The sequence below is a fragment of the Gracilinanus agilis genome, chromosome 6, assembly GCF_016433145.1.
Source record: "Gracilinanus agilis isolate LMUSP501 chromosome 6, AgileGrace, whole genome shotgun sequence".
Lineage (NCBI taxonomy): Eukaryota > Metazoa > Chordata > Mammalia > Didelphimorphia > Didelphidae > Gracilinanus > Gracilinanus agilis.
Window position 1 is genome coordinate 167,258,173 of NC_058135.1, and position 25,490 is coordinate 167,283,662.

The 25,490-nt window shown below is 37.0% G+C and overlaps 1 protein-coding gene across 1 annotated transcript; it reads left to right on the plus strand.

Annotated features, from left to right (window-relative positions):
* Nucleotides 1–6,663: 6,663 nt before the first annotated feature.
* On the plus strand, nt 6,664–25,205 carry CNGA1 (cyclic nucleotide gated channel subunit alpha 1). The gene is made up of 8 exons (XM_044681735.1): nt 6,664–6,770; nt 7,980–8,093; nt 12,310–12,372; nt 17,751–17,792; nt 17,888–18,013; nt 21,283–21,390; nt 22,926–23,032; nt 23,791–25,205. The coding sequence occupies exons 1-8, from the start codon at nt 6,664–6,666 to the stop codon at nt 25,203–25,205; spliced, it is 2,082 nt and encodes a 693-aa protein (XP_044537670.1).
* The last annotated feature ends 285 nt before the right edge of the window (nt 25,206–25,490 follow it).

The window sequence follows — 25,490 nt, forward strand, 5'->3', positions numbered from 1 at the left end:
ATTAAGTAAGGGCAAAGTTTCTGTCATTCAGTCATATCTGACACTTTGTGACCTCATTTGGGATTTTCTTGGCAAGGATATTGGTTCATTTTATAATTGAGGAAACTAAGGTAAGCAGGCTGAAGTGACCTGCCCAGGGTCACACAGCTAATAAGTATCTGAGGCTGGATGTGAAATTGGGAAAATGAGTCTTCTTGACTCCAAGGTCAACACTCTATATACTGGGCCACCTAAATGTTCCTCCAGAGTACAGACTCAGACCTTTTTTGGGGTGATAAGGTCATTACCACTTTCTCTGAATGTCAGGAATTGAAGTGCCTTCCCAGTTTGTTCTTCCTACAGTACTCACAGAAATTAAGGTGGCAGGAGGGCAGAACTAGATGGGATTACAGTAATGCTTCCTATTTAAAACTGCAAGTGAGAACTGAAATAGGATCAGGAGAGCCCAGAGGTCAGAAAGGGCCACAAACAGCATTAGTGGAAGGGGTGGGGAAAGAGGGGAGAAGGGAAGGTTTAGAGGAGAGAGAAGGATGGACATTGCTACTGGAAGAATGAAGGAGATTCTATAAACTTTAAGATATTAGATACCTGAATTATTCTTAAAATTACTTTACTTGATAAGTATGGCAGGTGAATTGATATTTAATGACAGTGACAGATTATTTTATTTTTACCTGAAATTTTGATACACCTCTGTTTTAAACATAGGAAGATGGGACTGGGATATATGGAAATGCATTTATGTTGATAAAAAGGGCAGACAAAAAAAGTCTTGTATTTTTCCCTTCGTGATCATAATCCTATATCTACAATTAAAGACATATCAGTTTTAGAGATAATTTAGTTTAACTATCCTATAATCATAAAATGAAAATTTAGCTATAATAAGGGAAAGGAATAAGTATATTATAACTACTATATGTCGAGCACTTTATGAACATCTTCCCATTTGATCATCATAAAAAAAAACCTGAAAGGTAAGTGCTATTGTTATCTCCATTTTACTGTTGAGGAAACTGAGGCAAACAGAGGTTAAGTGACTTGCTCAGGTTCACATAGCTAGGAAGTATCCCAAGGCCAAATTTGAATTCAAGTCTTTCTAACTCTTGGCCAGCATTCCACCCACAGCACCATTTTCCTGCCTCTTAGAGACAGAAATAGAGATTAGATTTGTGATTTCCCTAATGTAGGGGACTCCTTGGGAAGGAACACCCACACCCACACACGCATGCACATGCACACACACATGTACACATGTAAGATATGTTTACACATACACACATATACACATATAGATAGCTGATAGGTGATATATAAGTTATAGATAGATGATAGATAAATGATAGATAATAGATAGATGAGAGATAGATAATAGATAGATTATATAGAGTGCTAGATTTGGAGTCTGGAAGACAAAGGTTTAAATGCCACCTCTGAGAGTTATTAATTGTATGATCCTAAGGAAAATCACTAAATTTCTCTGAGCCTCAGTTTCCTCATCTGTCATTGAGAGAGTTGGACCAGACCATCCCTAACTTCCCTTCCAGGTCTAAGTCTATGATCCTAGGACATTTCTTCACCATTTTTGCATCTTCCAGTCTTAGAGAGTTGCCCAAGGCATTGTGAAAGTGAGGGCCATTCCCAGGCTCATATAGGCAGGATTTTCTGGACCTGTGTCTCTTTCTACTACAGCACATTACCTTTCAAGGTATCAATTGTTTTTAGCATGCCAATAATGCTAATCTAGAAATTAAACATATAATTTATACTGGAATTAACAATGATGAGTACAACTGATGTGTGCCAAAAGTAATATCACGTGTAAAATCATATAAAGATAGCTATTATGCCATGGATAGCGTCTTACCACGCCTCTTGTATAATAAATTAATTTGAAGCAGTGCTATAACATGCTTTGAGTTTATAATTCTATGTAACAAAAGAGGTAGAAAATGAAAAAGAAAAAACTCAGCAATAAAAAAAGAACAGGAATAAAATTAAAGAAGAAATTCCAGATGGAAACCCTGAAGGATAGTGTAATTTTATACTAAACCATATGTAGTAATCCCATACTTGAGAGTATAGTAATGTGATGTAGGGTGTGGACAACACCCTTCTAAATGCTGTCAGTGACAAATACCAAAGCCTCACCCCTCAGCCTTCCAGTTGACTTATTATCTTATTAATTATCTCACTGGGTAAAAAGGCAGTTTTTAATATGAGAATTTGGTCAGAAAGTATTTGGAATGCAAAATCTTTCTCCTTAGTTATGTAATTAGCTCTAAGCCTCTCCATCCTTTATAAAAAATGAGAGGAACCACTTTTCTATTAAAATTTCTCTTTTCTTGGTCTCAGAGTCTAAAAAAGATTTAGACCAAGTATCCATTTTGCCAATCATATGACAAATAATAGTGACACTTGTTATGATGATAATAAAAGATAATTTGGAGAAGCAGATAAATGTGTCAGGGCCAGTAAACCTTCAAGTCACAGACACTGATTGACAGGCTTCAGTGAGAAAGGAGGGGGTTAGACACTCCTGGATCTCAAACCCCTCCCCCCTAAGCAGTTGATGCTTCAGTTGGAAAATGGAGACTGACTAAGATTCTTCTGGTAAGTTTCTGTTATGGCTGAACCCCAATGATGTTCTCTTTCTTTAATTTATATTCCTCACAGGTCTGATAGAGGAATAAGTAGAAGCTAGCTATCTAACTGTTGAGGACTGAGATAAATGATCTTCTTAAAAATGGCAGCTGACAGGATTCAAACTAGATGACCAGACTTGAGTTGTGAGTATTCCCCCAAATAATTTCCAGGCACAGATTTTGGAGGTAAAGCTTATATTAAGAAGTAAAAAAGAAAACTAGAGGAGTTAATGAAGGTATTTGGATAAAGAAAGGTGACCCTGATCTATTAGGTTGAAGCTGCCCTTTCCCCCCACAGGAGGGGTTGAAGGCACCTAAATGAACTGGCTCTCTTGTTAGATAATTTATATATCTAATCACTAAATCACTAAATAATTATTATATTGATATTGATAAGGATTAATTCTAACAAACAGGCTAACCCCTGAGTAGAAATCACACTGGCTTATGCCACAATGGCCACTCAGGTGAACCCCCAAGTCAGGAGCAGTAAGCAGTCAGTCTGCTCACCTCAACCCCCACAAAGCAAATGCCAACTCTTCTCAACTGCCCCCTCACCCAAAATTCTCCAGGGGGGTCCCCTGGAATTCTGGGTGAGGCTGTCCCTGTATCTTTGCAGGGATTCCATGCATCCATCTCTACATAACACACTGAATATATTGCTTATGAGGAAGGTCACAGCCAGTATGCAAAAGTGACTTCTGATTCTTCCAAAATAGTAGAACTATAGTTAAATGATTACTTTTTAAAAGGATATCAGTGAAAAACTCAATTCTCTTCAGAAATTCTCCTCAAAATGTTTTTACCATAAGATAAGATCTAAATTTAGTCCTCTTAAAATATCTCTTTAGATTCTCCGAAGGATGGCTCAACTCACTGATTCCTTCAGACTTCTTGTCTTGTAGCTTACAAATAGTAGACTTTTAATCAATAGTGAATAAAAGGGGGTTGGGGGGTGGAAACCGATTGAATTGAAGGAATATGCTTTCTATTTTATTCTTCCCACAACCCTGTTACTTCAGAAAATAAGTGAAGCTCAGCTGACATTTTGATGGTCCATACTTGCCTATAATCTTGGTTCTCTTGGATCTCTAACATCCTTAACTTCTAGAAATATTCTCTTCCTTCACTTTGTAAAGGCAAGTCTATGATTGTCCTTCCTTCCTCTTTTGTTTCATATTCTTTGACCTTACTTTGGATTCCCCTTTAATTCAAATCTTTTTTCTTCTTTGTTTTTGCCTTGAAAAACGTTTGTTTTTTAAAAAAGAATCTTCTTCCTGATAAGCACATTTTTCTATAGGAGAGAAACCAACCTGTACTTTGTGACTACATAATAGCTATTTGACATGGGCAGAAACACAAATGTATCATAGTCTCTCTTCTTCAAATCTCCCCCTGCTATAATCTATCTTCCAATTACCTTCCCAAGTTATTTTTCTCAAGTGTAGGGCTGACTATGTCATTCCTCTGCTCAATGACCATTAATGACTCCCTATTATCTCCAGGATTAAATACAAGCTCTTGGGTTTGTCATTTAAATTTCATAACCTGGTCCTTTTCTGTCTTTTTAGTAAGACTTCTTACATCCACTTTAAACTTCTCACAGGATTTAAAATCCATGCTCTATACTGTTTGGCTTACTTGCCACACACATCATACTCTAGCTCTTGACTTTATGTCTTTGCCTTGGCTTTCTTCCCTGTGCATGGAATGTTAGATTCTCTTCTTTTCTTTACTATCCCTGTCTTCTTTCAAGATTCTGCTTAAATCTCATCTTCTCTCAGAGGTCTTTCTTGGTCTCCCACTTCCACTCTGAGATTACCTTCTATCTATTCTGAATGTATTTTGAATTTACCTCATTGTTTACGTGTTTTCTGTTCCCATTAGAAGGTAAGCTCCCTGAGGTCAAGGACTATATTATTTTATTTTAATTTTTTAATTTTTATTATCATGCAAAACACACTTCCATATTGGTCCTTGTTGTAAGAGCTCACTCATATGGAGCCAAAACTCTAAAAGAAAATCCTAAATACACTGATGTGAAAGATCGTATACTTTGACCTGCATCCATCCAACTTCAACAGTTCCTTCTCTGGAGGTAGATAGCATTCCCCATCATAAGTCTTTCAGGATTATCCCAAATCATCGCATTGCCAAGAATAGCCAAATTTAGGGGGCAGCTGGGTAGCTCAGTGGATTGAGAGCCAGGTCTAGAGACAGGAGGTCCTAGGTTCAAATCTGACCTCAGACACTTCCCAGCTCTGTGACCCTGGGCAAGTCACTTGAACCCCAATATTGACTCCAAGATGGAAAGTAAGGATTAAAAAAAAAAAGGAATCGCCAAACTTTCACAATTGATCATCATACAATATTGTTGTTACTGTGTACAATGTTCTGTAGGAACTCTTTTTGCCATTTTTTTTTATCCCAAGCATTTATAATGGTGCCTAGAACATAGTAAGTGCTTAGTAAGAGTTTGTTGACCAAGTGACTATCAGAGAAGAGGATGCTGAAATTATTTTGGAGGGAAGGTGAGACCTGAGAGACCTTCTACACACACAGTAATTTTACTTGGAAGAAACTGTAGAAAATGAAGGTTTGTTCTATGATGCTCTAGAGAACAGACCTAGGTCCAACAGGTAGAAAATTCAGAAAAGTAGATTTTTAACCCAATATTAAAGGAGAAATTTCTATCAACTAAAGTTGCCCAACAATAGAAGTCTATTTCTTGAGGTAGTAAGCTCCCCATTACTAATGGTATTTAAACAGAGGCTAGTTGACCATCTGTCAGGAAAGATTATTTAGTTAGCCGCATGGATATTGTCTGTTTTCAATCAAAAAGAATCTTGAAAGTTGAATCCATGCAACTTATTTTAAACATCATTACATAGACAGGCAGTGTGGAATAGTAAAAAAATAAACAAACAAAAGACCACTGAATTTGGAATCAGAAAATGTGTCCTTGAATTCTTTTTTTTCTTAAACTTTTTTTCCTTCTCCATTAAATAGGAATAATGATTTTTGCCCTGCCTGAGTCAGAGGGTTGTTGGAAGGATCAAATAAAATTAAGTATATAAAAATTATTTGCAATCTGTAAAGTGCCTTTTAATTATAAAGTTTGTTGGATAGAATTGAAAAGCAAAACTGAATCTTGGAAATGCATTGCAACCTGAAGAACTACTCTGTTTTGTTATTATTGGGCATTCCCAGGCTTTTTTTCAGCATCTGCCTAGAAGAGCCATTTGGGAATATCCAACCTCATTGATATGTATAAAAGAAAGTTCTTAGGGCTTTGGCCAAATCTACTTAGTAGTTTGTTTGAAAAGTTTTATTGTGACTACTTTTATTCAGAGTAATAGTAGAATGAAAGTTTTTATAATGAAAGTAAGTCTACAATTAAGGTTAATTTAAGCATATCTTTCAAACACTTATTTCAGAAATATCATTTACATTTCAGAAACTATGAGTATTTAATATTCAGACATGTAATGTACAAGGTGATGTAGTAATGAATAGATTATAGATAATATCCATGAAAAATGTAAATTCTTCTTAGCTTCTTTTAGTCGGTTTCTAACTTCTTTGGTTTCTTTTAAAAATATGTTTTAAGGGTGGCTCAGTGGATTGAGAACCAAGCCTAGAGATGGGAGGTCCTAAGTTAAAATCTGGCCTCAGACACTTCCTAGCTGTGTGACCCTGGGCAAGTCACTTGACCCCCATTGCCTACCCTTACCACTTTTCTGCCTTGGAACCAATACAGAGTATTGGATGGAAGGTAAGGGTTTAAAAAAAATAAAAATATGTTCTAAAATTAAAAGCATTTATGTTCTCTATCTCCCTTCCTTCTCCCCAACTTAAGAAGAAAAATAAAACTCTTTTAACTTATATGAAAAATCAAGCAAATGGCCCTGTCAAAAGATGTATGAGTTACTGGCTACTCTGTGTCCATATAAAGAGCTATAAAAACATAATTTGGTCACTAATGATTCTTCTCTCACCAGATCCTAAAATATTAACCATGAAGAGAAATGTGATCAGCACTCAGCACTCATATGTGAACATCCCCAAGGTGGTTCCACAAAATACAGAAAAGCAAATAAGAAGGATAGAAAATGGAGGTTTCAGGTAATTAAAAGCTAATCATGTTTAACAATGCTCTTTGTCTTGGGTATGTTAAAATTAACCTTGGCAGCTTATAATTGTTATAAATGGATGATTTTTTTAACACTTTCTAAGAGCCTATTTATACAAGTCACTTTCAAGTCAATAGGCAAGGTCCCTCCCCGCTAGGAGGTTATTTATGTCCTAAACAGACAGCATTGAAATGTATTCATTTCTGAAAGGACTCGGTCACAAACTCTCAAGCAATACAGTAAATGCTTAAAGAAAGGATGTCATCTGAGAGATATGTGACTTGAAATAAAAGGTGAGGTAAGCATGAGTGAGAGCATGAGACACCTAATGGACAGATTGTATGTATGCTCTGTTGTCATACATACAATATCAAAAGATGGAGAGGAAGGACTCTAATATGTTGGACTGATCCCCCATGGAAGATTTAGGGGAGAACATAGCTAAGAGTTGCATAAGATGGTCAGAGCTTGATGGGTTATAATCTGTATTGTTGAAGAGAAGGGACCTTATTGATGAGAAACATCATGTCAACTAATATTTTTTAATGTGATATAGAATCACTTTTCAACCAAGCAGTGAGTAGATGGAAGAGATTCTCCATTTTGTATTTAGTTTGTGCCAGTCAACATGAGTCAAGACACAGCAACCCAGATATCATACTTTTTTTTTTTAACCCTTACCTTCTGTCTTGAAGTCAATACTGTATATTGGCTCCAAGGCAGAAGAGTGGTAAGGGTAGGCAATGGGGGTCAAGTGACTTGCCCAGGGCCACACAGCTAGGAAGTGTCTGAGGCCAGATTTGAACCTAGGACCTTCCATCTCTAGGCCTGGCTCTCAATCCACTGAGCTACCCAGCTGCCCCCTAGATATCATACTTTTTGATGAGTAAACATTGCTATCAATTTTATAGGTCACTATCAAATAGCGACCCATAAAAACATCTAATCATCTAGTTTCTTCTTTTATATTTTTAGTAGTATGTAATAGGACAAAAGTTCTTCGCCACCATATGTTTATATCTACATATATTTATAAGTCTCACTAAATATCATTTAGTGCTGGAATATGTTAGCATATGGGAATTCGTAGGCTAGGAGTAGAAGAAGGGAATAGGGAAGCCCACAAAGGATCAGGTTACCCCACATATGTAATTCTTTAATGTATTAGGCTAATACATCTCTGTATGCTGTTGGAATGTAGTTCACTCTCTGACGATGATGATGACAGTGCCTCTGTGATGAAACATGGAAACCACCAAGGTGGCGATTCTTTCAGAACTAACTCACATGCAAAGGAAGGGACATCCTCACAGAGGTGAGCAATGTTTTTTACATCTATCTTCTAAAAGATGAGTTGGGATCTCACTACTTAAATAGCATAGTCTGGGCCAATTCTTACAATGGACCACCATACAGAGCCTCCATGGTACACTTTTTTTCCTGCTATTACCTACTATGTTGCCCCTGGGAAACTGCTAAAGTCTAATTCTTCCCTAGTGTAATGTGGATATGAACATCACCAAGTAATCATTTTATCCAAGAACCTAAAGAAGAATTCTAAAAAATTGTGGCATTAGAGGAGAAATATTATTTTCCTTAAATCCTGGTTACTTTCCAACACAAATTACAGCCTAGGAAATAGCACCTGTTAGTGTATGATAGATGGAAGCCCTATTTATTTATGTTCAGTAGAGGATGACCAGAGAGACTTCAAGGAAGGAAATCAGCATTTCTTAAGGACCTACTCTGTACCAGGTATTGTGCTAAGTGCTTTACAAATATTAGCTAATTTGATTCTCACAACAATCTTGTGGGATAGATGCTGTTTTTGTCCCCATTTTATAGTTGAGGAAATTGGGGCAAAGAGAAGTTAAGTGACTTACCTAGAGTCACACACCTAGCAAATGTCTGAGGTCAGAATTGAACTCAAATCTTCCTGACTCCAGGTCCATTGCTCAATGTTGAAAGCTATCCAATGTCTCCAGACAATCTGATAAGGACAGCTTAATTGATAAGAAAGAAAGGGACACAGGAGAGCTTTCTGTTAGCTCATAGCTGCTGCAGTCTCTCTCAATGAGCTTAGGATTTTATTTTTATAATGTATACCAAACCCAATTCACATACACACACACACACACAAAAAGGACTTTGCAGTTGCTCAGTCAAGCTGAAGTTACATCATGGTTTTACAAAGCACAACAAAGTTATAGTTTTATAAAGAATTTTCTCATGAAGATAATGCTGGATGAGAAAAAAGTCCCAAGGCTGAGTCTTATACCTTATCGGGAGGAAAGTACCTGTTGGATGAGTCTTGTCTAACTTTTGTCCAGTTTTGACCTTGACTGTCTGAGAACAGTTTTGAGCTTAATTTTCTGCATTTCTGTCTTAAAGAGAAACTGTTAACCTCTTCACTTTCCAAGTTTTCCAATAAGGCTATAATGTTTTTCAATAAGAAAAGGTATGGATCATAAAAGAAGTCAAAAGAGGAGTCTCAGATTTTTATCTATTTGAGAATCTGTTTCTCTTATTGGCCTCCCACAGCTCAATATTCACTGTGTCACTAGCTGTCCAAGGGAGTTGCAATGGAGGCTGTGTGTGAGTAAATGGAAGATATATAGGATTGAAAGAAAACAAGTTATATTGAAGGGTAGATGGTATAATTGATGGATTGGTTACCTATGGTAGAACTGTCACCAAGGGACACTTTAATGAATACCCAGATTTTCTTACATTTTGAGAATAAATGTATGTCAATTAAAAGACTTAGATAGTGTATTATAGTGGATAAAGTCCTGGAGAGACCCAGGTTCAAATTTATTATTTTATAAATTACAAAACTGAGGGCTAGAGAGATTAAGTGATTTTCCCATAATTATATAGACAGTAAGTAGCAAAGTTGGGATTTGAACCCAGTCCATTCAGGACTTAATTTCTAAGAATCTCAGTTCCTTCATCTATAAAATGTGGTTAATAATACCTAGAATTTCTGTTGGGGGGATAAAACTAAATAATAGATGTAAAAGTCTTTATAAGTATTGGTTATTTCTTTCTCTCTTCCTTTCTTTTCCTTTGTTTCCTCACTCTTTATTTCTTCTTTTTTCTTTCTTTCTCTACTGCATATACATGCTTTAAGCCTGATAATAGGACCCACTAGCACCCATATATTGCTTCTCCTTGTTGATGGCATCAGGGTCAACCTGTACAGGGTTATATACAATCCACTTATAAAGGTGTTGAACTCCATTGTGTTAATTGGTCAAGGGATATTTAGTTACTTCTTTTATTAGGGGCAGGGCTCTTTTCTTATCAGTTCACATCTTATCTGAAACTTAGGATTTAAAAAAAATTTATGTTATTATGTATTTGACAGGTAAGTAAATATTTCTATATGCAAAAAGCAGAAGAGTATTTATATGGAATCATGACTCTTACATTCAGCTTACTTTTAAAAATACATATTATACTTAACATGGGAATATCCACATTACTGAGTCCTCGTTTGTACTTCCTTCTGCTTTCTTTGGTGTGTTTTAAAATGTTTCATTGGTGCTCTTTTCTTGGCTTTTTTATTTTTCAAGCACCATCATCCTGAGGTCCTAATTCTTCCCCAATATGTAGTACTCTCTCTCCAAAGATAACTTTCCCTTGTAACAAATAAGTCAAGCAGTACAAATTCATACCCTGGTGATGTCTGACGATATAAATCTCATTTTATTTTTCATGACCTTGATGCCAATAGGTGGGAAATATGCTTCATCATCAGTTTTCTAGAGCTGTGATTGGTCATTGTAGCAAACAAAATTGTTAAGTCTTCCTGAGTTGTCTTCTTTTGTAGTATTGTTCTTCTGGTTTGACTCAATTCACTCTGTACCAAACCATATAAGTCTTGGGGAAGCTAGGTAGCTGAGTGGCTAGAGAGCCAGGCCTGAAGTTGGGAGGTCCTGGGTTCAAATCTTGCCTCAAGCACTTTCCAACTGTATGACCCTGGACAAATCACTTAATCTCATTTGCCTACCCCTTACTGATTTTCTGCCATAGATAGGAAGTAAGGTTTTTAAGAAAAAAAAACACACACACACACATACACACAAGTCTTTCTCAGTCTCTCTGAATCTGTCCCTTTTGTTATTTCTTACCACACAATAATGCTATTCTATTCATATCACATTCCATGATTTATGCTATCAGTTTCCCATTGATGGTCACCAATTTTATTTCCCATTCTTTGATTCTATTAGTATTTTATACATATTGGTCTTCTGTCTCTTAGGTCTATTATCTCTTTAATTGGCACCACTGGGTCAAAAGGAATGCAGTTTACTGACTTTTGAAAATATTTCCAAGTTGTTCTTTCTGGAATGTATGGACAAATTCATAGTTCCACCAGTGCCTAAGTATGGGCAAAGGATTTTTAATCGATGAAAGTAACAAGAAAAGCCCTAACTAAGAAGGGGCTTTGCCCAGGAGTAAGTAAGATCAGAGGTGGGAGGAGCTGTGCTTCCTTCTGGAAGTGATACCTTGCTCTCCTTGATGGACCATCTTCTGAGAGACCCACCTTCTCTCCCAACCCTTCAGGGGGAAAGATTGGGGACACACTGCCTTATTGACCTAGCCCTCATGGGCCCTCTTTCCCACCAAGTCTACTAAACAGAATTTGCCCCAGGCATAGTTTGTATGAATTACAATTCTAATAATTAGGGCTTATAAAAGCCAGTATCTCTTTTCTGCCTGATTTTCCTGTCAGTTTTTGGTTCTTTTTTTAATTGACCCATTTCTTCTTGCATCACTTTCATTTCTCTTTCCCACTTTTCCTTTGTCTCTTTTAATTGGTTTTTGAAGTCTTTTTTGAGTTCTTCCAGAATCTGTGTCCAATCCATATTTTTCTTTTGGACTTTGGGTATGTTTTCTTTGCTTTCACTGTCCTCTTCTGTGTCTGTACCTTTCTGTCTCCATAAAAATTCTTTAGAATTAGGTGCTTTTTTTGTTGTTTGCTCATTTTTCCTATCTAATTATAGGTAGGCTTAGGGGGGGATGATATGATGGTCTGAGAGCTGAGAGCTCTGAAAGCCCCTTCTCCATGCTGATTCAATTGACCCTTGAGATGCTGACAGCTTAAAGACTTGTCTCAAGCTTAAGTGTAAGCTTTTGGTCTCACTCTGATCTTGATCAGCTCTGGGGATGATCAAATTCTAGCCCCAGACTTAGGCTCAAGGTTTTGGTCTCATTGTATACTTGATCCAATCAGGCACACCCTTGATTGTTCTGTCTTGGAGCTCTGCCCCGAGCTTTTGGGTTTTTCTCTTCTTGAAAGTTGTTTCACTCGGTCTCTCTGTTGGTTGGTTTATTCCTGTATTTGTTTTGTGGTGATATTCTAATATTGATAGGAGAAGATTCTCATGGTGGCACAGAGCTGCTCTGGATTACTCTGCCATCTTGACTCCCCAATATCTCTTTTCTGAAACTATTATACTGGTCTTCACAATTATGCAGAAAGTTATTAATGCATGTTCATTATACTCTCTTGTTTCTAGGAGTCAATACTTGCCTGGTGCCATTGCACTCTTTAATGTTAACAACAGCAGCAATAAAGACCAGTAAGTATTTTGCTTTCACCACTGGAAAATAACAGTTGTTCCTTGAAAAAATGTGTTGATCAGTTAAAGATACATCTGAACTAGTTTTATATGGTGGATTCTTTAGGGAAGCATGATGTTTCAAATATAAAGGGGAGCAGATTTATTTTCTATCTCCTATAGGGTACAGTGGGATCTGGTAAATAGTCTAAGTCATTTGTCTGGATCTACCATTGAAAAGTACAAATGACTTTTACATTTTCTCTAAAATTGTCCTTTGCTTGGGAAGATAGCATTTCTGAAGATGATTCAGATCAACATGTTTGGGTGTGGCTGATTGTTTTTAGATTAACATTATGGGGGAGAGGGGTTGTGGGTGGTAAGCACAAAAGCTTGGGATGTTCTACCTTAAGAGGTATTGCCCAAGCTGTTAGATTTTAGCTATGGTTATTTATGAACCTATAGCCCTGGGTGTATGTGTCATATTTGTGACATTCATATTGCAGAGGGGGATTCCAGCTATAAGAGAGGGGTTCAGGCCACAGTTCAGAATTCTAGAACCACCCCCTCCAGAGAACTCTGAGAGAGGGGGCAGTTAAGGCAGTTAAGAGAGTTGGGTCCTGGGTTTAGAGGAGGCAGGTCACACTCTCTGCTTGATGGATCCTGGGGGCTTGAGGTTTAAATCTGAGCAAAGCCATTTTAGTTCCTAGCTGCCAACCTGCTTTACCTTGATTTCACATTCAAATACATCACAGTTACCTCTGTTTAGTTATTTATATATAGGAGAAGATTATTTATAGGCTTAGAGAGCAGACTAGCTATACAAGTTACCTTTCCCCTTTGGGGGGACGGGCTGCTTGGACATAACAGTTTGAGGGCTTCCCAGACCTTATTAATCCTTATTTCTTCTCCCTTCCTTCCCATCCCCACGTATCATTAAACCTTTAATCAATTGGGAGCAGTGCCTGATTATATTTAGGGAAATACTCACAACTTCCTCAAGCTGAGTTTCTCTGACTTGGTAGCCCTGGTATAATATCCTATCCTCCATGCCTGTAGGCTTCAAAGACATCAAGCTTCTCCTATTTTCTTCTATTCAATCCTGTGGGGAAATAGTTTAGAGAAAGTTATCATCTTTAGGAGTTCAGGCTTTCCTGACCTACTGTCCTGGCCCTGTAGTTAACAAGTAAGTCCACCATTGTCATACAGTAACTGATTTTCCTACTGCCTAGTGGGAGGGGGGAAGTGAAGGAGCTCTCAGCAATATCTTGCCCCTCCCTTCAGTTAAGCCACTTTGTGGGTATGGGTGTGTCCTCTCCATAAATCAAAAGATAAGTGAGACCTGATTGCTACAGACCCCTGGCATCTTACAGCTTCCCAAATATAACATATTTAATAATCCTTAAAGTCTCTCTCCCAGAAGGGAGCTGCCTAGGTATATAATATATTATAGAAAATATCTGAGGAGTTTGTTTGGGTCCTTTGCTTAACATAAAGAACAGAACTAGGTAAAACTAGAGTAAGTTAAAATTCTCTTCATTCTGTTTGAATCCTTTGCATCAGCCAGATTTTCCCTTCCAGTCTTTCACATTCCTATCTCAAGCTTGAAGATCCTTCACATTGCCCTAGGACTGGGAAGCTCCTTCTGGGCTAGAAAGTATCCCAAGTTTGGAAACTTTCACCTCCCTCTATTGTTCCTTTAACCCTCTACATATGTGAAGACCTCAGTGATCATAGGATCACAGATTTCTAGCTGGAAGAGACCCTAGAAGCCATTGAAGGAAACCTATGTTAACAATGGTGGTTATGCATTTCTACCTATCCAACATGGAAGAAATATTGAGGTCAAAGGCTAAGCTTTGTTTCAAAGAAAACTCCTTCTTTTGTGCTTTATTGTGTACCATGATTGAGTAACATGTCAATGTGAATTTATCCAATTATAATCTTGTCTCAGTACTTACCAAACAGGAAAACTGACTTATACTCTTCCTGCCTCTCCCAAGTCATATTAGCATGCCATTTCTATAGAAGCTAAAGGAAGAAAACCAAATATAAGTTGTGCATAGATTGTACACCTTTGCTTCTCCCAGACCTTAACTAGTCTTTAGACATACTCCAAACCTGAGTTCCTGGACATAATTCGATTAATCAAGCATTTATTAAACTCTACATGCCAGTTGCCAAAAAGATAATCATATCCTTGTTATTAATAAGGAAATTCACCATCATCTGCTTCTATTAGGAACTAGCAGATCTCTCCATCCCCTCACTTCTGCTTTAGTTCTTCAAGTCTTTTCTTATGCACACCTTTAAGAGCTTTGTGGGTAGGAATGGACTCAATTTCCTACTGGACAATAAATAAAAAGCCATTATGTCTGGAGTTCCATTCTAACTATACTACACTCAACTGATGAATAGATTGGCGATAAAAGATTTGTTATTACCGGAATTTATCTTGTCTCTCCAAGGTAATATTTGTGTTTAAATTTTTTCAGGCACTATCAATGAGGACTCAATTGCCTCCACTCCAATGGAGAGGGACATCTATAGAGTTCTTCTATCTTTGGATAATAAGAATAACCTAGTGTGTAGTGATTTGTCCTTAAGCAAGGTTTTCCTGGTGTTCCTCTGTGTGAGATAAAAATTATGACAAGTGCCCCACTCACTCAAATAAACAAAACCTAGAATCAGAAGGTAGGAGTAAAAAGAGGCAGTGGTTTATTCCCCTCTTGAGCACTTCAATCAATGATGGGCTAAGAAGTGCTGACTGACTAGATAGTAAACAGGCAATATATAAAAGTTCCCAACACAAGTCTCCTCTCCCTTCCCCTGTCATCCCCCCACCCCCAATCAAAAACACCTGTTGTAGCTTCTTCCAACACAGTTCAGGTAAGGTAAGGTAAGAGGAGCAACCGAGTTGTTCATTGCCCTTTCTGTCTTTCAGTTTCCCTCCTAGCTTGTGTTATGTGGAGATGCAAAGCATGGAATCCCTGCAAAGATACAGGGATAGCCTCACCCAGAATTCCAGGGGACCCCCCCTGGAGAACTTTGGGTGAGGGGGCAGTTGAGAAGGGTTTGAGACAGGTACTTTGTGGAGGTTGAAGTGAGCAGACACCCTGCTTACTACTCCACACTTGGGGGTTCACTTGAGAAGCCATAGTGGCATAGCCAGTGAGGTTACTATTTAAGGATTAGCCTGTTTAGTAGGGTTAATTTATATCAACTTCATTACAACAAATATTTAGTAGATATTCATCAATAGCAAGAGAGCCGGTATTAGTTAAGTGTCTCATCCCCTCCTGTGAGGGGGGGAGGGCAGCTTCAATCTCACAGTTCAGGGTCACCTTTCATTATCCTAAAACCCTCATTAACCTCTCTAGTTCACCTTGTTATTTCCTAATATAACCTATACCTTCAAATCTGTGCCTGGAAAATTATTTGGGGAATACTCACAACTCAGTCTGGACACCTAGTTTGAATCCTGTCTGCTGCCAGTTTAAGAAGATCTTCTCTGTCCTCAACAGTTAGATAACTAGCTTCTTTTACTCATCTATCAGATCTGTGAGAATATAAATTAAAGAAAAGGAACATTATTGGGGTTTCAGCCATAACAAAAACTTACCAGAAGAATCTCATTCCTGTCTTCATTACCAACTGAAACCAGCAACTGTTTAGGGGGGAGGGGTTTGAGATCCAGGAGTGTTTTACCCCCTCCTTTCCTCACTGAAGCCTGTCAATCTGTGGTTCTTGACTTGAAACTCTATTTGGCCCTGACACATTTATCTGCTTCTCCAAATTATCTGTTATTATCATCATAACACTTGTCCTTGAGTCCTCAATCAACAAAAGGTAACAAACTAGCTTTTGTAACCTGAATGCTTATTCTGAGAATAGCACACTCAATTCTGTCTCATACACCCTCTATCTTTAATTGAATTAAAGAAATTATATTGAGGTGATACCTAGTCAGATAGAGGGTATTCAGTGTTCATGCATGGACTTTCACAATAGCTATACCTTCAACTACTCACAAGGGAAGCAGTACTTCAAATACACAAGAGTAGAGTATTCTTTCCTTTGACTGTCCTTGAACCCTCCTGCTTTTGTATGCTTTTTTTGCCCTAGGGTCTATAAAGGGCTAGGAATATGCTTAAAAATTACAAAAGTGGGAAAACTTTTCATTTTTGCTCTGGCTTCCTACCTAATCTTAGGGATGCCTACTCTAACTGACCTCATTAATAGGACTTAAATGATTTACTTTGTAGTAGCTGTGTGATTTACTGATACAAAGTAAGATAGCAATTATAAATGATTAGCAGACTCCTCTACTAGATGATCTTGTCCTAGCTTGTGGTGGACAGGAGTAGGAAAGGATTTTCAGGTTTGAAATACTAAGATTGTCTTAGCAAGCACTTGGTGAAAAAAAAGGCAGATGACAGAGTTAGTACTGCCTCCAGCAGAATTAACTGAAGTTGGGAGGTTTCATCAGTTTCCTCTGGTCTAATCATAGTTCCATTTTACCTGTTTTGCTGGTCCCCATCTTTGAATCCCTGCTGTCATCACCATACTTCTCTTAGATCATTCCTAGCTTTTCCTTCCATTTGCTCTGCTCAGGCTGTAGAGTCAATGTTAAAGGGGCAAATTTGTAGCCACAGGATCTTTTTGCCTCAGAAGGGCTCCCAATTTCTCAGAAATTTCTCTGGTTTTCATATCAAGATATCTAGCCTTTACTCCTAGTTCTGTGGAAGGAGTAGAGTGGAGTGACAAAGTCAATGCCCTTTTTCAAACAAGGAACCTGAAGTTGAGCAGGGGGACTGGGTTAAATATGGAGGTTTGCATGTAAAATTTCAACTTGTCTCATCTTTTCACACAATCTTTTATGATCAAAAGCTGAATACAAACCTTGTTACACATATAATAGTCCTTTCCTCAACCTGCTAGATCTTATACTCACCTAATATGACTTTTGAAAACTCAGTTACCTCCACTCCATGATGAGGTATTGGAGAAGAAAATCTATCTTTGGATACTAAGGATAACCTTGCTTGTAATTAATTTTTTCATGATTGGTTTAATTTACGCTGACCAACAAAAATAACCAAATCACTATGTCTCTGATTTAGGTTTATAAAATTTATTATAATTTTCTTGACCTTTCTTCACATTTTTATGCCTTCCTTATTAACTTTTCCTACCACATGTCTAATGAAAATAACTTCCCTACTCCCACCTGCTCTTGCTCTCTCAAATGAAATGCTCATTGATTTCTGGTTGAACTCATCTTTAGGAGAACAACTTTCCATACTGGAAATGGGAATGGACTGATGAGGAAGAAAGTTTAAATGATTTAAGACTGAATGTGATTTGAACATGTGACAGATATATTATTTCTTTTTTAGAGAGGTGAAAGAGGAAAAGAAAAAGAAAAAAGAAAAGAAAGGGTAAGTCTCTCATTGACCAAAATATTTGATATAAAGTTTTCCAACATACAGAACTTGTGTTTTAATACTGTTATATAATGTGATCCAATTTCTAGCAAATCCAGTGAGAAAAAGGAAAAGAAAAAGGATACAGAAAAGAAAAAGAATAAAGAGAAAGAGAAGGAGAAGGAGAAGGAGAAAGAGAAAGAGAAAAAAGACCAAAGTAAAGATAAGAAAGCAGAGTAAGTATATTTTTTATTAATATTGAGACCAATAATACTCTATATTTGTGAGAATGTGATGGATGCCTTTTATAAATGCAATGTGGTATAATCCAAAGAACACTAGTCTTGAAGTATGATTTCCTTAATGAGTGACTTTGATCTAGCCATTCATTTAACTTTCTGAACATCAGTTTCCTCATCTGTAATACATGGATATTGATATTGAACAAAGACTATTTCATCTTTGTTTTTGTATACCTGGGATCTAACCACTCCTTGGCATATAGTGACCACTTAAACACTGCTTGTTTGATTGATTAGCTAATCAATTGATTAATCTACCTTAAGGGGTTATTGGGAGAAACCTCTATGTAAAACATTAAGGGCTATATAAATATGAACTATTCTTAGCAGATATAACAACTACAATTTAGGCCAACTCTATAAGATAAAGAACCCCAGCTTAGTTAAAAAGTTAAGTTCTCGGGGCAGCTGGGTAGCTCAGTGGATTGAGAGCCAGGCCTAGAGACGGGAGGTCCTAGTTCAAATCCGGCCTCAGACACTTCCCAGCTGTGTGACCCTGGGCAAGTCACTTGACCCCCATTGCCTACCCTTACCACTCTTCCACCTATAAGTCAATACATAGAAGTTAAGGGTTTAAAAAAAAAAATTTAAAAAAAAAAAGTTAAATTCTCCTCCTTTTTCTTGCCAGATTTAGAACTAGATCCTCCTGACACCAGGCCTGGCACTCTATTGACTGAGTCACTAAGCTGCCCCATAGAGATTTATTTTCTCTAAGCATTAACAGCTCCCAGTTAGAGATAATATATCAACTCATCTTCTTACTAGAAAAATCTTGGTTCTGAGGAGTCTCAAACACACAGAATCCTTTCAAAATAGCATAATTATTCATTCATTTCATTATTTTTTTAGAGTAAACAAGATTTTTGGAACTATGTGGAAACTATTTTAAATAAACATAGTTAATTGAATATTCTTTTCCTGATTCTGGGTAGCAGGACAAATGATATCATACAACCTCTAGAAATACCCTTTACTAAAGAGGCAGCTGGTATGGTACAGTGGATAGAGCAATGGTCCTGGAGCCTACCTCTGATTTTTTAGTTTCCTCAGGTGTAAAAAGAGGGAAATAATAGTACCTACCTTGCAGTGTCATTATGAGAATTAAATGAAATAATATTAAAAACACTTAGTATGTAATAGGCACTATATAAATACTTATTTCCTTCCCTCTCCTTCTAAATGTGGCATTTAAAAGCTATAATTCAGTAAAACTCACAGAATGCTTTTTTCTTTTTTTTTTTCATTTTTCAAATGCTTTGTTCCTTCCTTCCTTCCTTCCTTCCTTCCTTCCTTCCTTCCTTCCTTCCTTCCTTCCTTCCTCTCTCTCTCTCTTTCCCTCTCTCTCCCTCTCTCTCTTTCTTCTTTCTTTCTTTCCTCTTACCTTCCATCATGGAATTTCTACTAAGTTTTGGTTCCAAACTAGAAAAGTGGTAAGGACTAGGCAATTTGGGTTAAATTATTTGCTCAGGGTGACAGAGCTAGAAAGTATCTGAGATCAAATTTGAACTCAGAGCCTCCCATTTCTAGGATTAACTCTATCTACAGAGCCAGTCAGAGTCAGTGGACAGATCCTTCAGCTAAGTAATTTCTGAGGAAATTGATTTTATTAACCAAAAGTTCCACCTGTAACATCCTGAAGCACCATCTAGTCTTGGACTGAAGTGAAGCATCTCATGCGTCCCTTGCTCTCTGCTGCCACCTATAGTTTGAGAAGGAAAAACAAAGGTGAAGACGGTCTTTTTTAGCCACTTTGTGTCTTAAGCTTAAACTCTCTCGTTTTCTTTGCCTAATTTAAAGTCAGCTTGTGCTTTTTTTTCTGTGAGTTCTTTTCCAGTTGGACAAAGAAGCATCTGGGACAGTGAATGACTGACTAAGTTGGTTTGTATAGACTAAAGATAGCCAGTCTGATGAGTTTTTAAGTTCTCTGACTTAAAGAGAAATTCTATTCATGTTAAGAGGTAATATTTTCTAAAAGCCTTCTTAATAGTGGATTATAAATTGAAAACAAATTTGAGTCTAGAAGAAAAGTGATTTGCTAAGCTAAAAAGTGGTAGAACCAGTGGATGAGTAGTAAGCAGAGAGTTAGTTTCCTGAAGGGAAGATGTTTCTGTAGGGACCAATGACATCAAAGGATCGTGAATTACAGTCGTCCCTCACCATATTGCAGTTCATTTATTGTGGCTTCATCGAATCGCAGTTTAACAAAAAAAAATCTAAATCTGTATTTCGGAGTTACGCTTATCAAGACACACTATTGGCTGATGGAATGAAAAGCGACCAATCACAGTGCTGTGTTCTGTATCCTGGGCGCTGATTGGCTTAGTGACTGTAGGTTAATGGAATGTAGGTTAGTGGAAAATGTTTATAGGGGAGTGGGAAGGGTTTATAAAAATCTTAAAATAGATATAAATAATAAAATAAATATAACACCGTTACTTCATGGATTTTCCTATAGTGGGGGACTAGGGGGGGTGTCTCTGGACCGTAACTCTCACGATAGGCGAGGGATCACTACACTTGACAAAAACATACAGTTTTTCTTCCTCATGTTTTCCTGCATATTTCTGAATGCCTACTCACTTCCACAGCTATGAAGTATATTCATGGGAGATTATGTCCCAGGTTTCCATGTGGATTTGCTTTAATATTATATCTATTAGACTATTATTTCTTTTATCTCATTGCTATGTAAAGTATTTAAGGTTTAAAATTGTGACTTAATCATTGTGTTTGGGAGGGTAATTAATTCATCACGTGATTAAGTGAAGTCTGGTTTGTGTAAAAGAAAGTACGTTGGTAGAAACTCAAGCTACAGTGATGACTTGGGAGGACATATATTCCCTCATTAGGTTACCTCTAGGACGCTGGGGGAGTTTGCCTGGTGATGGGGACCTAGATCTGCCAGGGTGAGGTCAGGTCGGAATGAGCAAGCCAACTCACAGAATCAGTGGATGTTGACATCCCCTATGTGAGGGTGAAATATTGTTTTGCATTTTGAATATAAGTTAGCTACAACTGCTCCCAGGCCATGCCACTGCCATTATACAATTAATCTACCTGTTGAAAAATTTCTCAGCTGAGTTGCTTAAATCTTGACTATCCATTTTAATAAATTATGCATGATGTATATAATTTTTGAAACTGTAAAGTAAATTTATATTTGCTTCTCACTGATAATCTCTTTATTTCTTATTGCCATTTAGTGAAAGTAAAGAAATTAAAGTTATTGATCCAGCGGGGAACACATATTACAACTGGCTGTTTTGTATCACTTTGCCTGTGATGTACAACTGGACCATGATCATTGCAAGGTGCCTAGATATTATGATAGATTTCATTTCTCTTTTACCTTCTCTGATGATACCCTAAGTTCTTTTATCAAAAGTTCTTCAGAAGATGTCTTCTTTTTTCCCAGCTCTAAAGAAAGGCTTCAAATTTTCTATCCTGAACTTTCATTAATGTCAACAGTAGATACTTTAGTGTCTAGGAATACTTTAACACTTAGGCAGTTTCCATTTTTAAAAGAAATAATCATCCAGGCATGTATTTAACTTTAATTATTGGTGCCAGACCTTTAGAAAATATTGTACTTTTCTGGTAACTAGAGAAAAATGCTAGAAAATGACAAAATACAAATTTTTATTAAAAAAATCTTAATAAAATATCTAGGATAGCTTGTCATAGACTCAAAGAATAAAAAGAATTGGAAGGTACCTGACAGCTTACCTGATCCAGTCTCTTATTTTCAGGTGGATTGTCTAAACCCTGCAAGTAGAGGTGTATTTATTTTCTTGAAATTTTTCAGGGAGAGAGACTCCCCAAGTTCGACTGACAATCTATTCCAGGATTATATGGACCTGATGATCAAGATGCTCTTCTTTATATCTAACTAAAAATCTCTTATGCTTTAATTAAAGCAAATTTCTTATTCTTATTTTCTCATCTTGAGACTGCATAGTGTAGTTTCTAATAGCTGTTGAACCACACATTTATCAAGGAGTTCTTTGGGTGGTCATGTGCTAACAATTAAAAAAGTTCTGGGTCAAGGGTCAGAGGACCTTGGTTCATACCAGCTTCATATTTTTTCCCTTTGTGACCTTGGGCAAGTCATTTCACCTCTCTGAGCCTCAGTTTCTTCATATGTAAAAAGATAATGGATTAGATGTTATTTAAGGTCCCTTCAAGTTCTAGGTCCCTTGATTTCTATAAAGGAATAGGTGAGAGCCAGGCCAAGAGATGGAAGGTCCTAGTTCAAATCTGGTCTCAGACACTTCCTAGCTGTGGGCAAGTCACTTGATCCCCATTGCCTACCCTTACCACTCTTCTGCCTTGGAACCAATACACAATATTGATCCTAAGACGAAAGGTAAGGGTTTTTATTTTTAAAAAAAGGAATAGGGTTGATGAACTCTAAGGTTCTTTCCAATCCTTACCTTTCATGATTCTGCTTACAATTATGATAATAATAGTAACGATAGGTAGCAATGATACAGACCTTTAAGGCTTGCAAAGTCATCACAACACCTCTGGGAGGTAGGTATTATGAGTATCCCTATTTTACAGATGAGAAAACCGAGGCAGAAAGAGTTAATGAACTTGCCTAAAGAAATACAGCTACTAAGAGTGAGGCTGGATTTGAATCAAATCTTCCTGACTCCAAGTCTACCACTCTCTCCACTGCACTACCTTTGTCCAAGACTCATTAAAACTTGCCTCAATTTAAACATTCTGTGATTTGGACTTCATCAACTTAAATTAGTTTTTCTAATATAAATTAGTAAAGCTTTTGCTATGCTCCCATTTTAGCTTCTATATAATTTTACTTACAAAAACTCTTCTGTTACAGAGCATGTTTTGAGGAACTTCAGTCTACTTACTTAGAATATTGGATTATTTTTGATTACATATCAGATGCAGTCTATCTCCTTGACATGTTTGTACGAACGAGAACAGGTAAATATGTTGTGTTGTTTTGTATGCCTTTCATGATGTGAAAGCTTTTCAATACAAATAACATCAAGCAGGCTTATAAATCAATACTTAAGAGAAGGAAAGCAGAGCCAAAGTCATAATCAAACTATGTAAAACGATGAATTTACTGCTTTTTTAGGCTTAGAAAGTTGGTGCTCTGTAACATTTCTAAATAAAGAAATGGTTTTCCTCCATATTTACCCCACCATCATAGCTTATGCTAGGATTGAGAGAAAAATTTCTTACTGTTTTGTTTTTTTTTAAAGTGAGAATAGATCTCATTTTTAAGGTATCTTGCTTCATTTTGCTGGAAGGCATGGGAATGGTTACACTGTTTCTAGTAGGGGAGAAAAAACATTCATTGCTTATAAAAAAGCACATGAATGTGACTAAGACATTATGTTTTGTCAATTATATTTTGCCTTCTGTTGTATCATTACTTCCAATTTTAATGTTTTGATTGTCCCACTTCTTGCTTATTTTAGTAATTCCTTCTTGCTAATAGCCTTTTCTCTTTCTGTATCTCTTATATACATCTTTTCTCTTAAAAATATCAGTGAAAAGAGAAATTTTAAACATCAGTGATAAGATATTTACATAACTACATGCTCATTAATTTCCGAAATATTTTACACTAATAGGGGAGTATTTACTTTAAGTTCAGTTCTGTCTTTGATCAGAGTATAATAATGTTCTATTATAGAAGAGAAATAATGAATTGATTTGGTATTATATTTTAGGTTATCTGGAACAAGGATTATTAGTGAAAGACAAACTTAAACTCATAGAGAAATATAAATCACATTTGCAATTTAAACTTGATGTTCTCTCAGTGGTACCAACTGATCTGCTGCTTTTACAGTTGGGATGGAGCTATCCAGAGGTCAGATTAAACAGATTACTCAGGATATCACGAATGTTTGAATTCTTCCAACGGACTGAAACAAGGACAAATTATCCAAACATCTTTAGGATTTCTAACCTTGTCATGTATATTGTGATCATCATTCATTGGAATGCATGCGTATACTATTCCATCTCTAAAGCCATTGGATTTGGGAACGATACATGGGTCTATCCTGATGTTAATGACCCTGAATTTGGTCGTCTGGCTAGAAAGTATGTTTATAGCCTCTACTGGTCAACACTGACCTTAACCACCATTGGTGAAACTCCACCTCCTGTTTTGGACTCTGAGTATATCTTCGTGGTGGTTGACTTCTTGATTGGAGTTTTAATTTTTGCTACTATCGTTGGTAATATCGGCTCCATGATTTCTAATATGAATGCAGCCAGAGCAGAATTTCAAGCAAGAATTGATGCTATAAAACAGTATATGCATTTTCGAAATGTAAGCAAAGATATGGAAAAGAGGGTCATCAAGTGGTTTGACTACCTATGGACAAACAAAAAAACGGTAGATGAAAGGGAAGTCTTGAAATATTTACCAGACAAGCTGAGGGCAGAGATTGCTATCAGTGTTCACCTGGACACATTAAAGAAGGTACGCATTTTTGCTGACTGTGAAGCTGGACTATTGGTGGAATTGGTCTTGAAGTTACAGCCTCAAGTTTACAGTCCTGGGGATTACATTTGCAAAAAAGGCGATATTGGACGGGAGATGTACATTATCAAAGAGGGGAAATTAGCCGTGGTAGCTGATGATGGGATCACGCAGTTTGTGGTCTTGAGTGATGGTAGTTACTTTGGGGAGATTAGCATCCTTAACATTAAAGGTAGCAAAGCCGGGAACCGAAGAACAGCCAATATTAAAAGTATTGGCTATTCGGATCTCTTCTGTCTATCGAAAGATGATCTCATGGAAGCTCTAACTGAATACCCAGATGCTAAATGCATGCTAGAAGAAAAAGGCAGACAAATCTTGATGAAGGATGGACTGTTGGACATAAATATTGCAAATTTAGGAAGTGATCCTAAGGACCTAGAAGAGAAGGTCACACGAATGGAGGGATCAGTAGACCTCTTACAGACAAGGTTTGCCAGGATTCTGGCTGAGTATGAGTCCATGCAGAAAAAGTTGAAGCAAAGGCTAACTAAAGTTGAGAATTTCTTGAAACCATTAACTGAAATTGAGTTTTCAGATGTCGAAGGAGTAGAACTAGAGAAAGAACCCACAGAGTCAAGACAGGAATGAAATGATGTGAAATGACAGGGACTATCAACTGGACTTTGTGAGATGCCTGGATGGTAAGGATCCAAGGTAAATGTGAAATATCTGTTCAGCAGTTCTACAAAGTTATCTTTTCATCCTAGGAGGGTATATGTTTATGAAACAATGGGAAAAATGACTTGGATCCAGTAAAGAAAATATGCTTTGATAAATCCTACAATATTCATCACTGAAAGGGAAATAAAATTGTGGAGTATTCTGAAGATAGAGTCACTGTGTCATGTTTTCTTGCTGGATATCATGTAAACA

Excerpts from the sequence above, each read along its gene's own strand:
- CNGA1 (XM_044681735.1), top strand. The coding sequence starts at position 6,664 with ATGAAGAGAAATGTGATCAGCACTCAGCACTCATATGTGAACATCCCC. Across the intron at positions 8,094-12,309 it reads GAAGGGACATCCTCACAGAG|GAGTCAATACTTGCCTGGTG; the intron begins GTGAGCAATGTT and ends TCTTGTTTCTAG. Across the intron at positions 18,014-21,282 it reads AGTAAAGATAAGAAAGCAGA|TGAAAGTAAAGAAATTAAAG; the intron begins GTAAGTATATTT and ends ATTGCCATTTAG.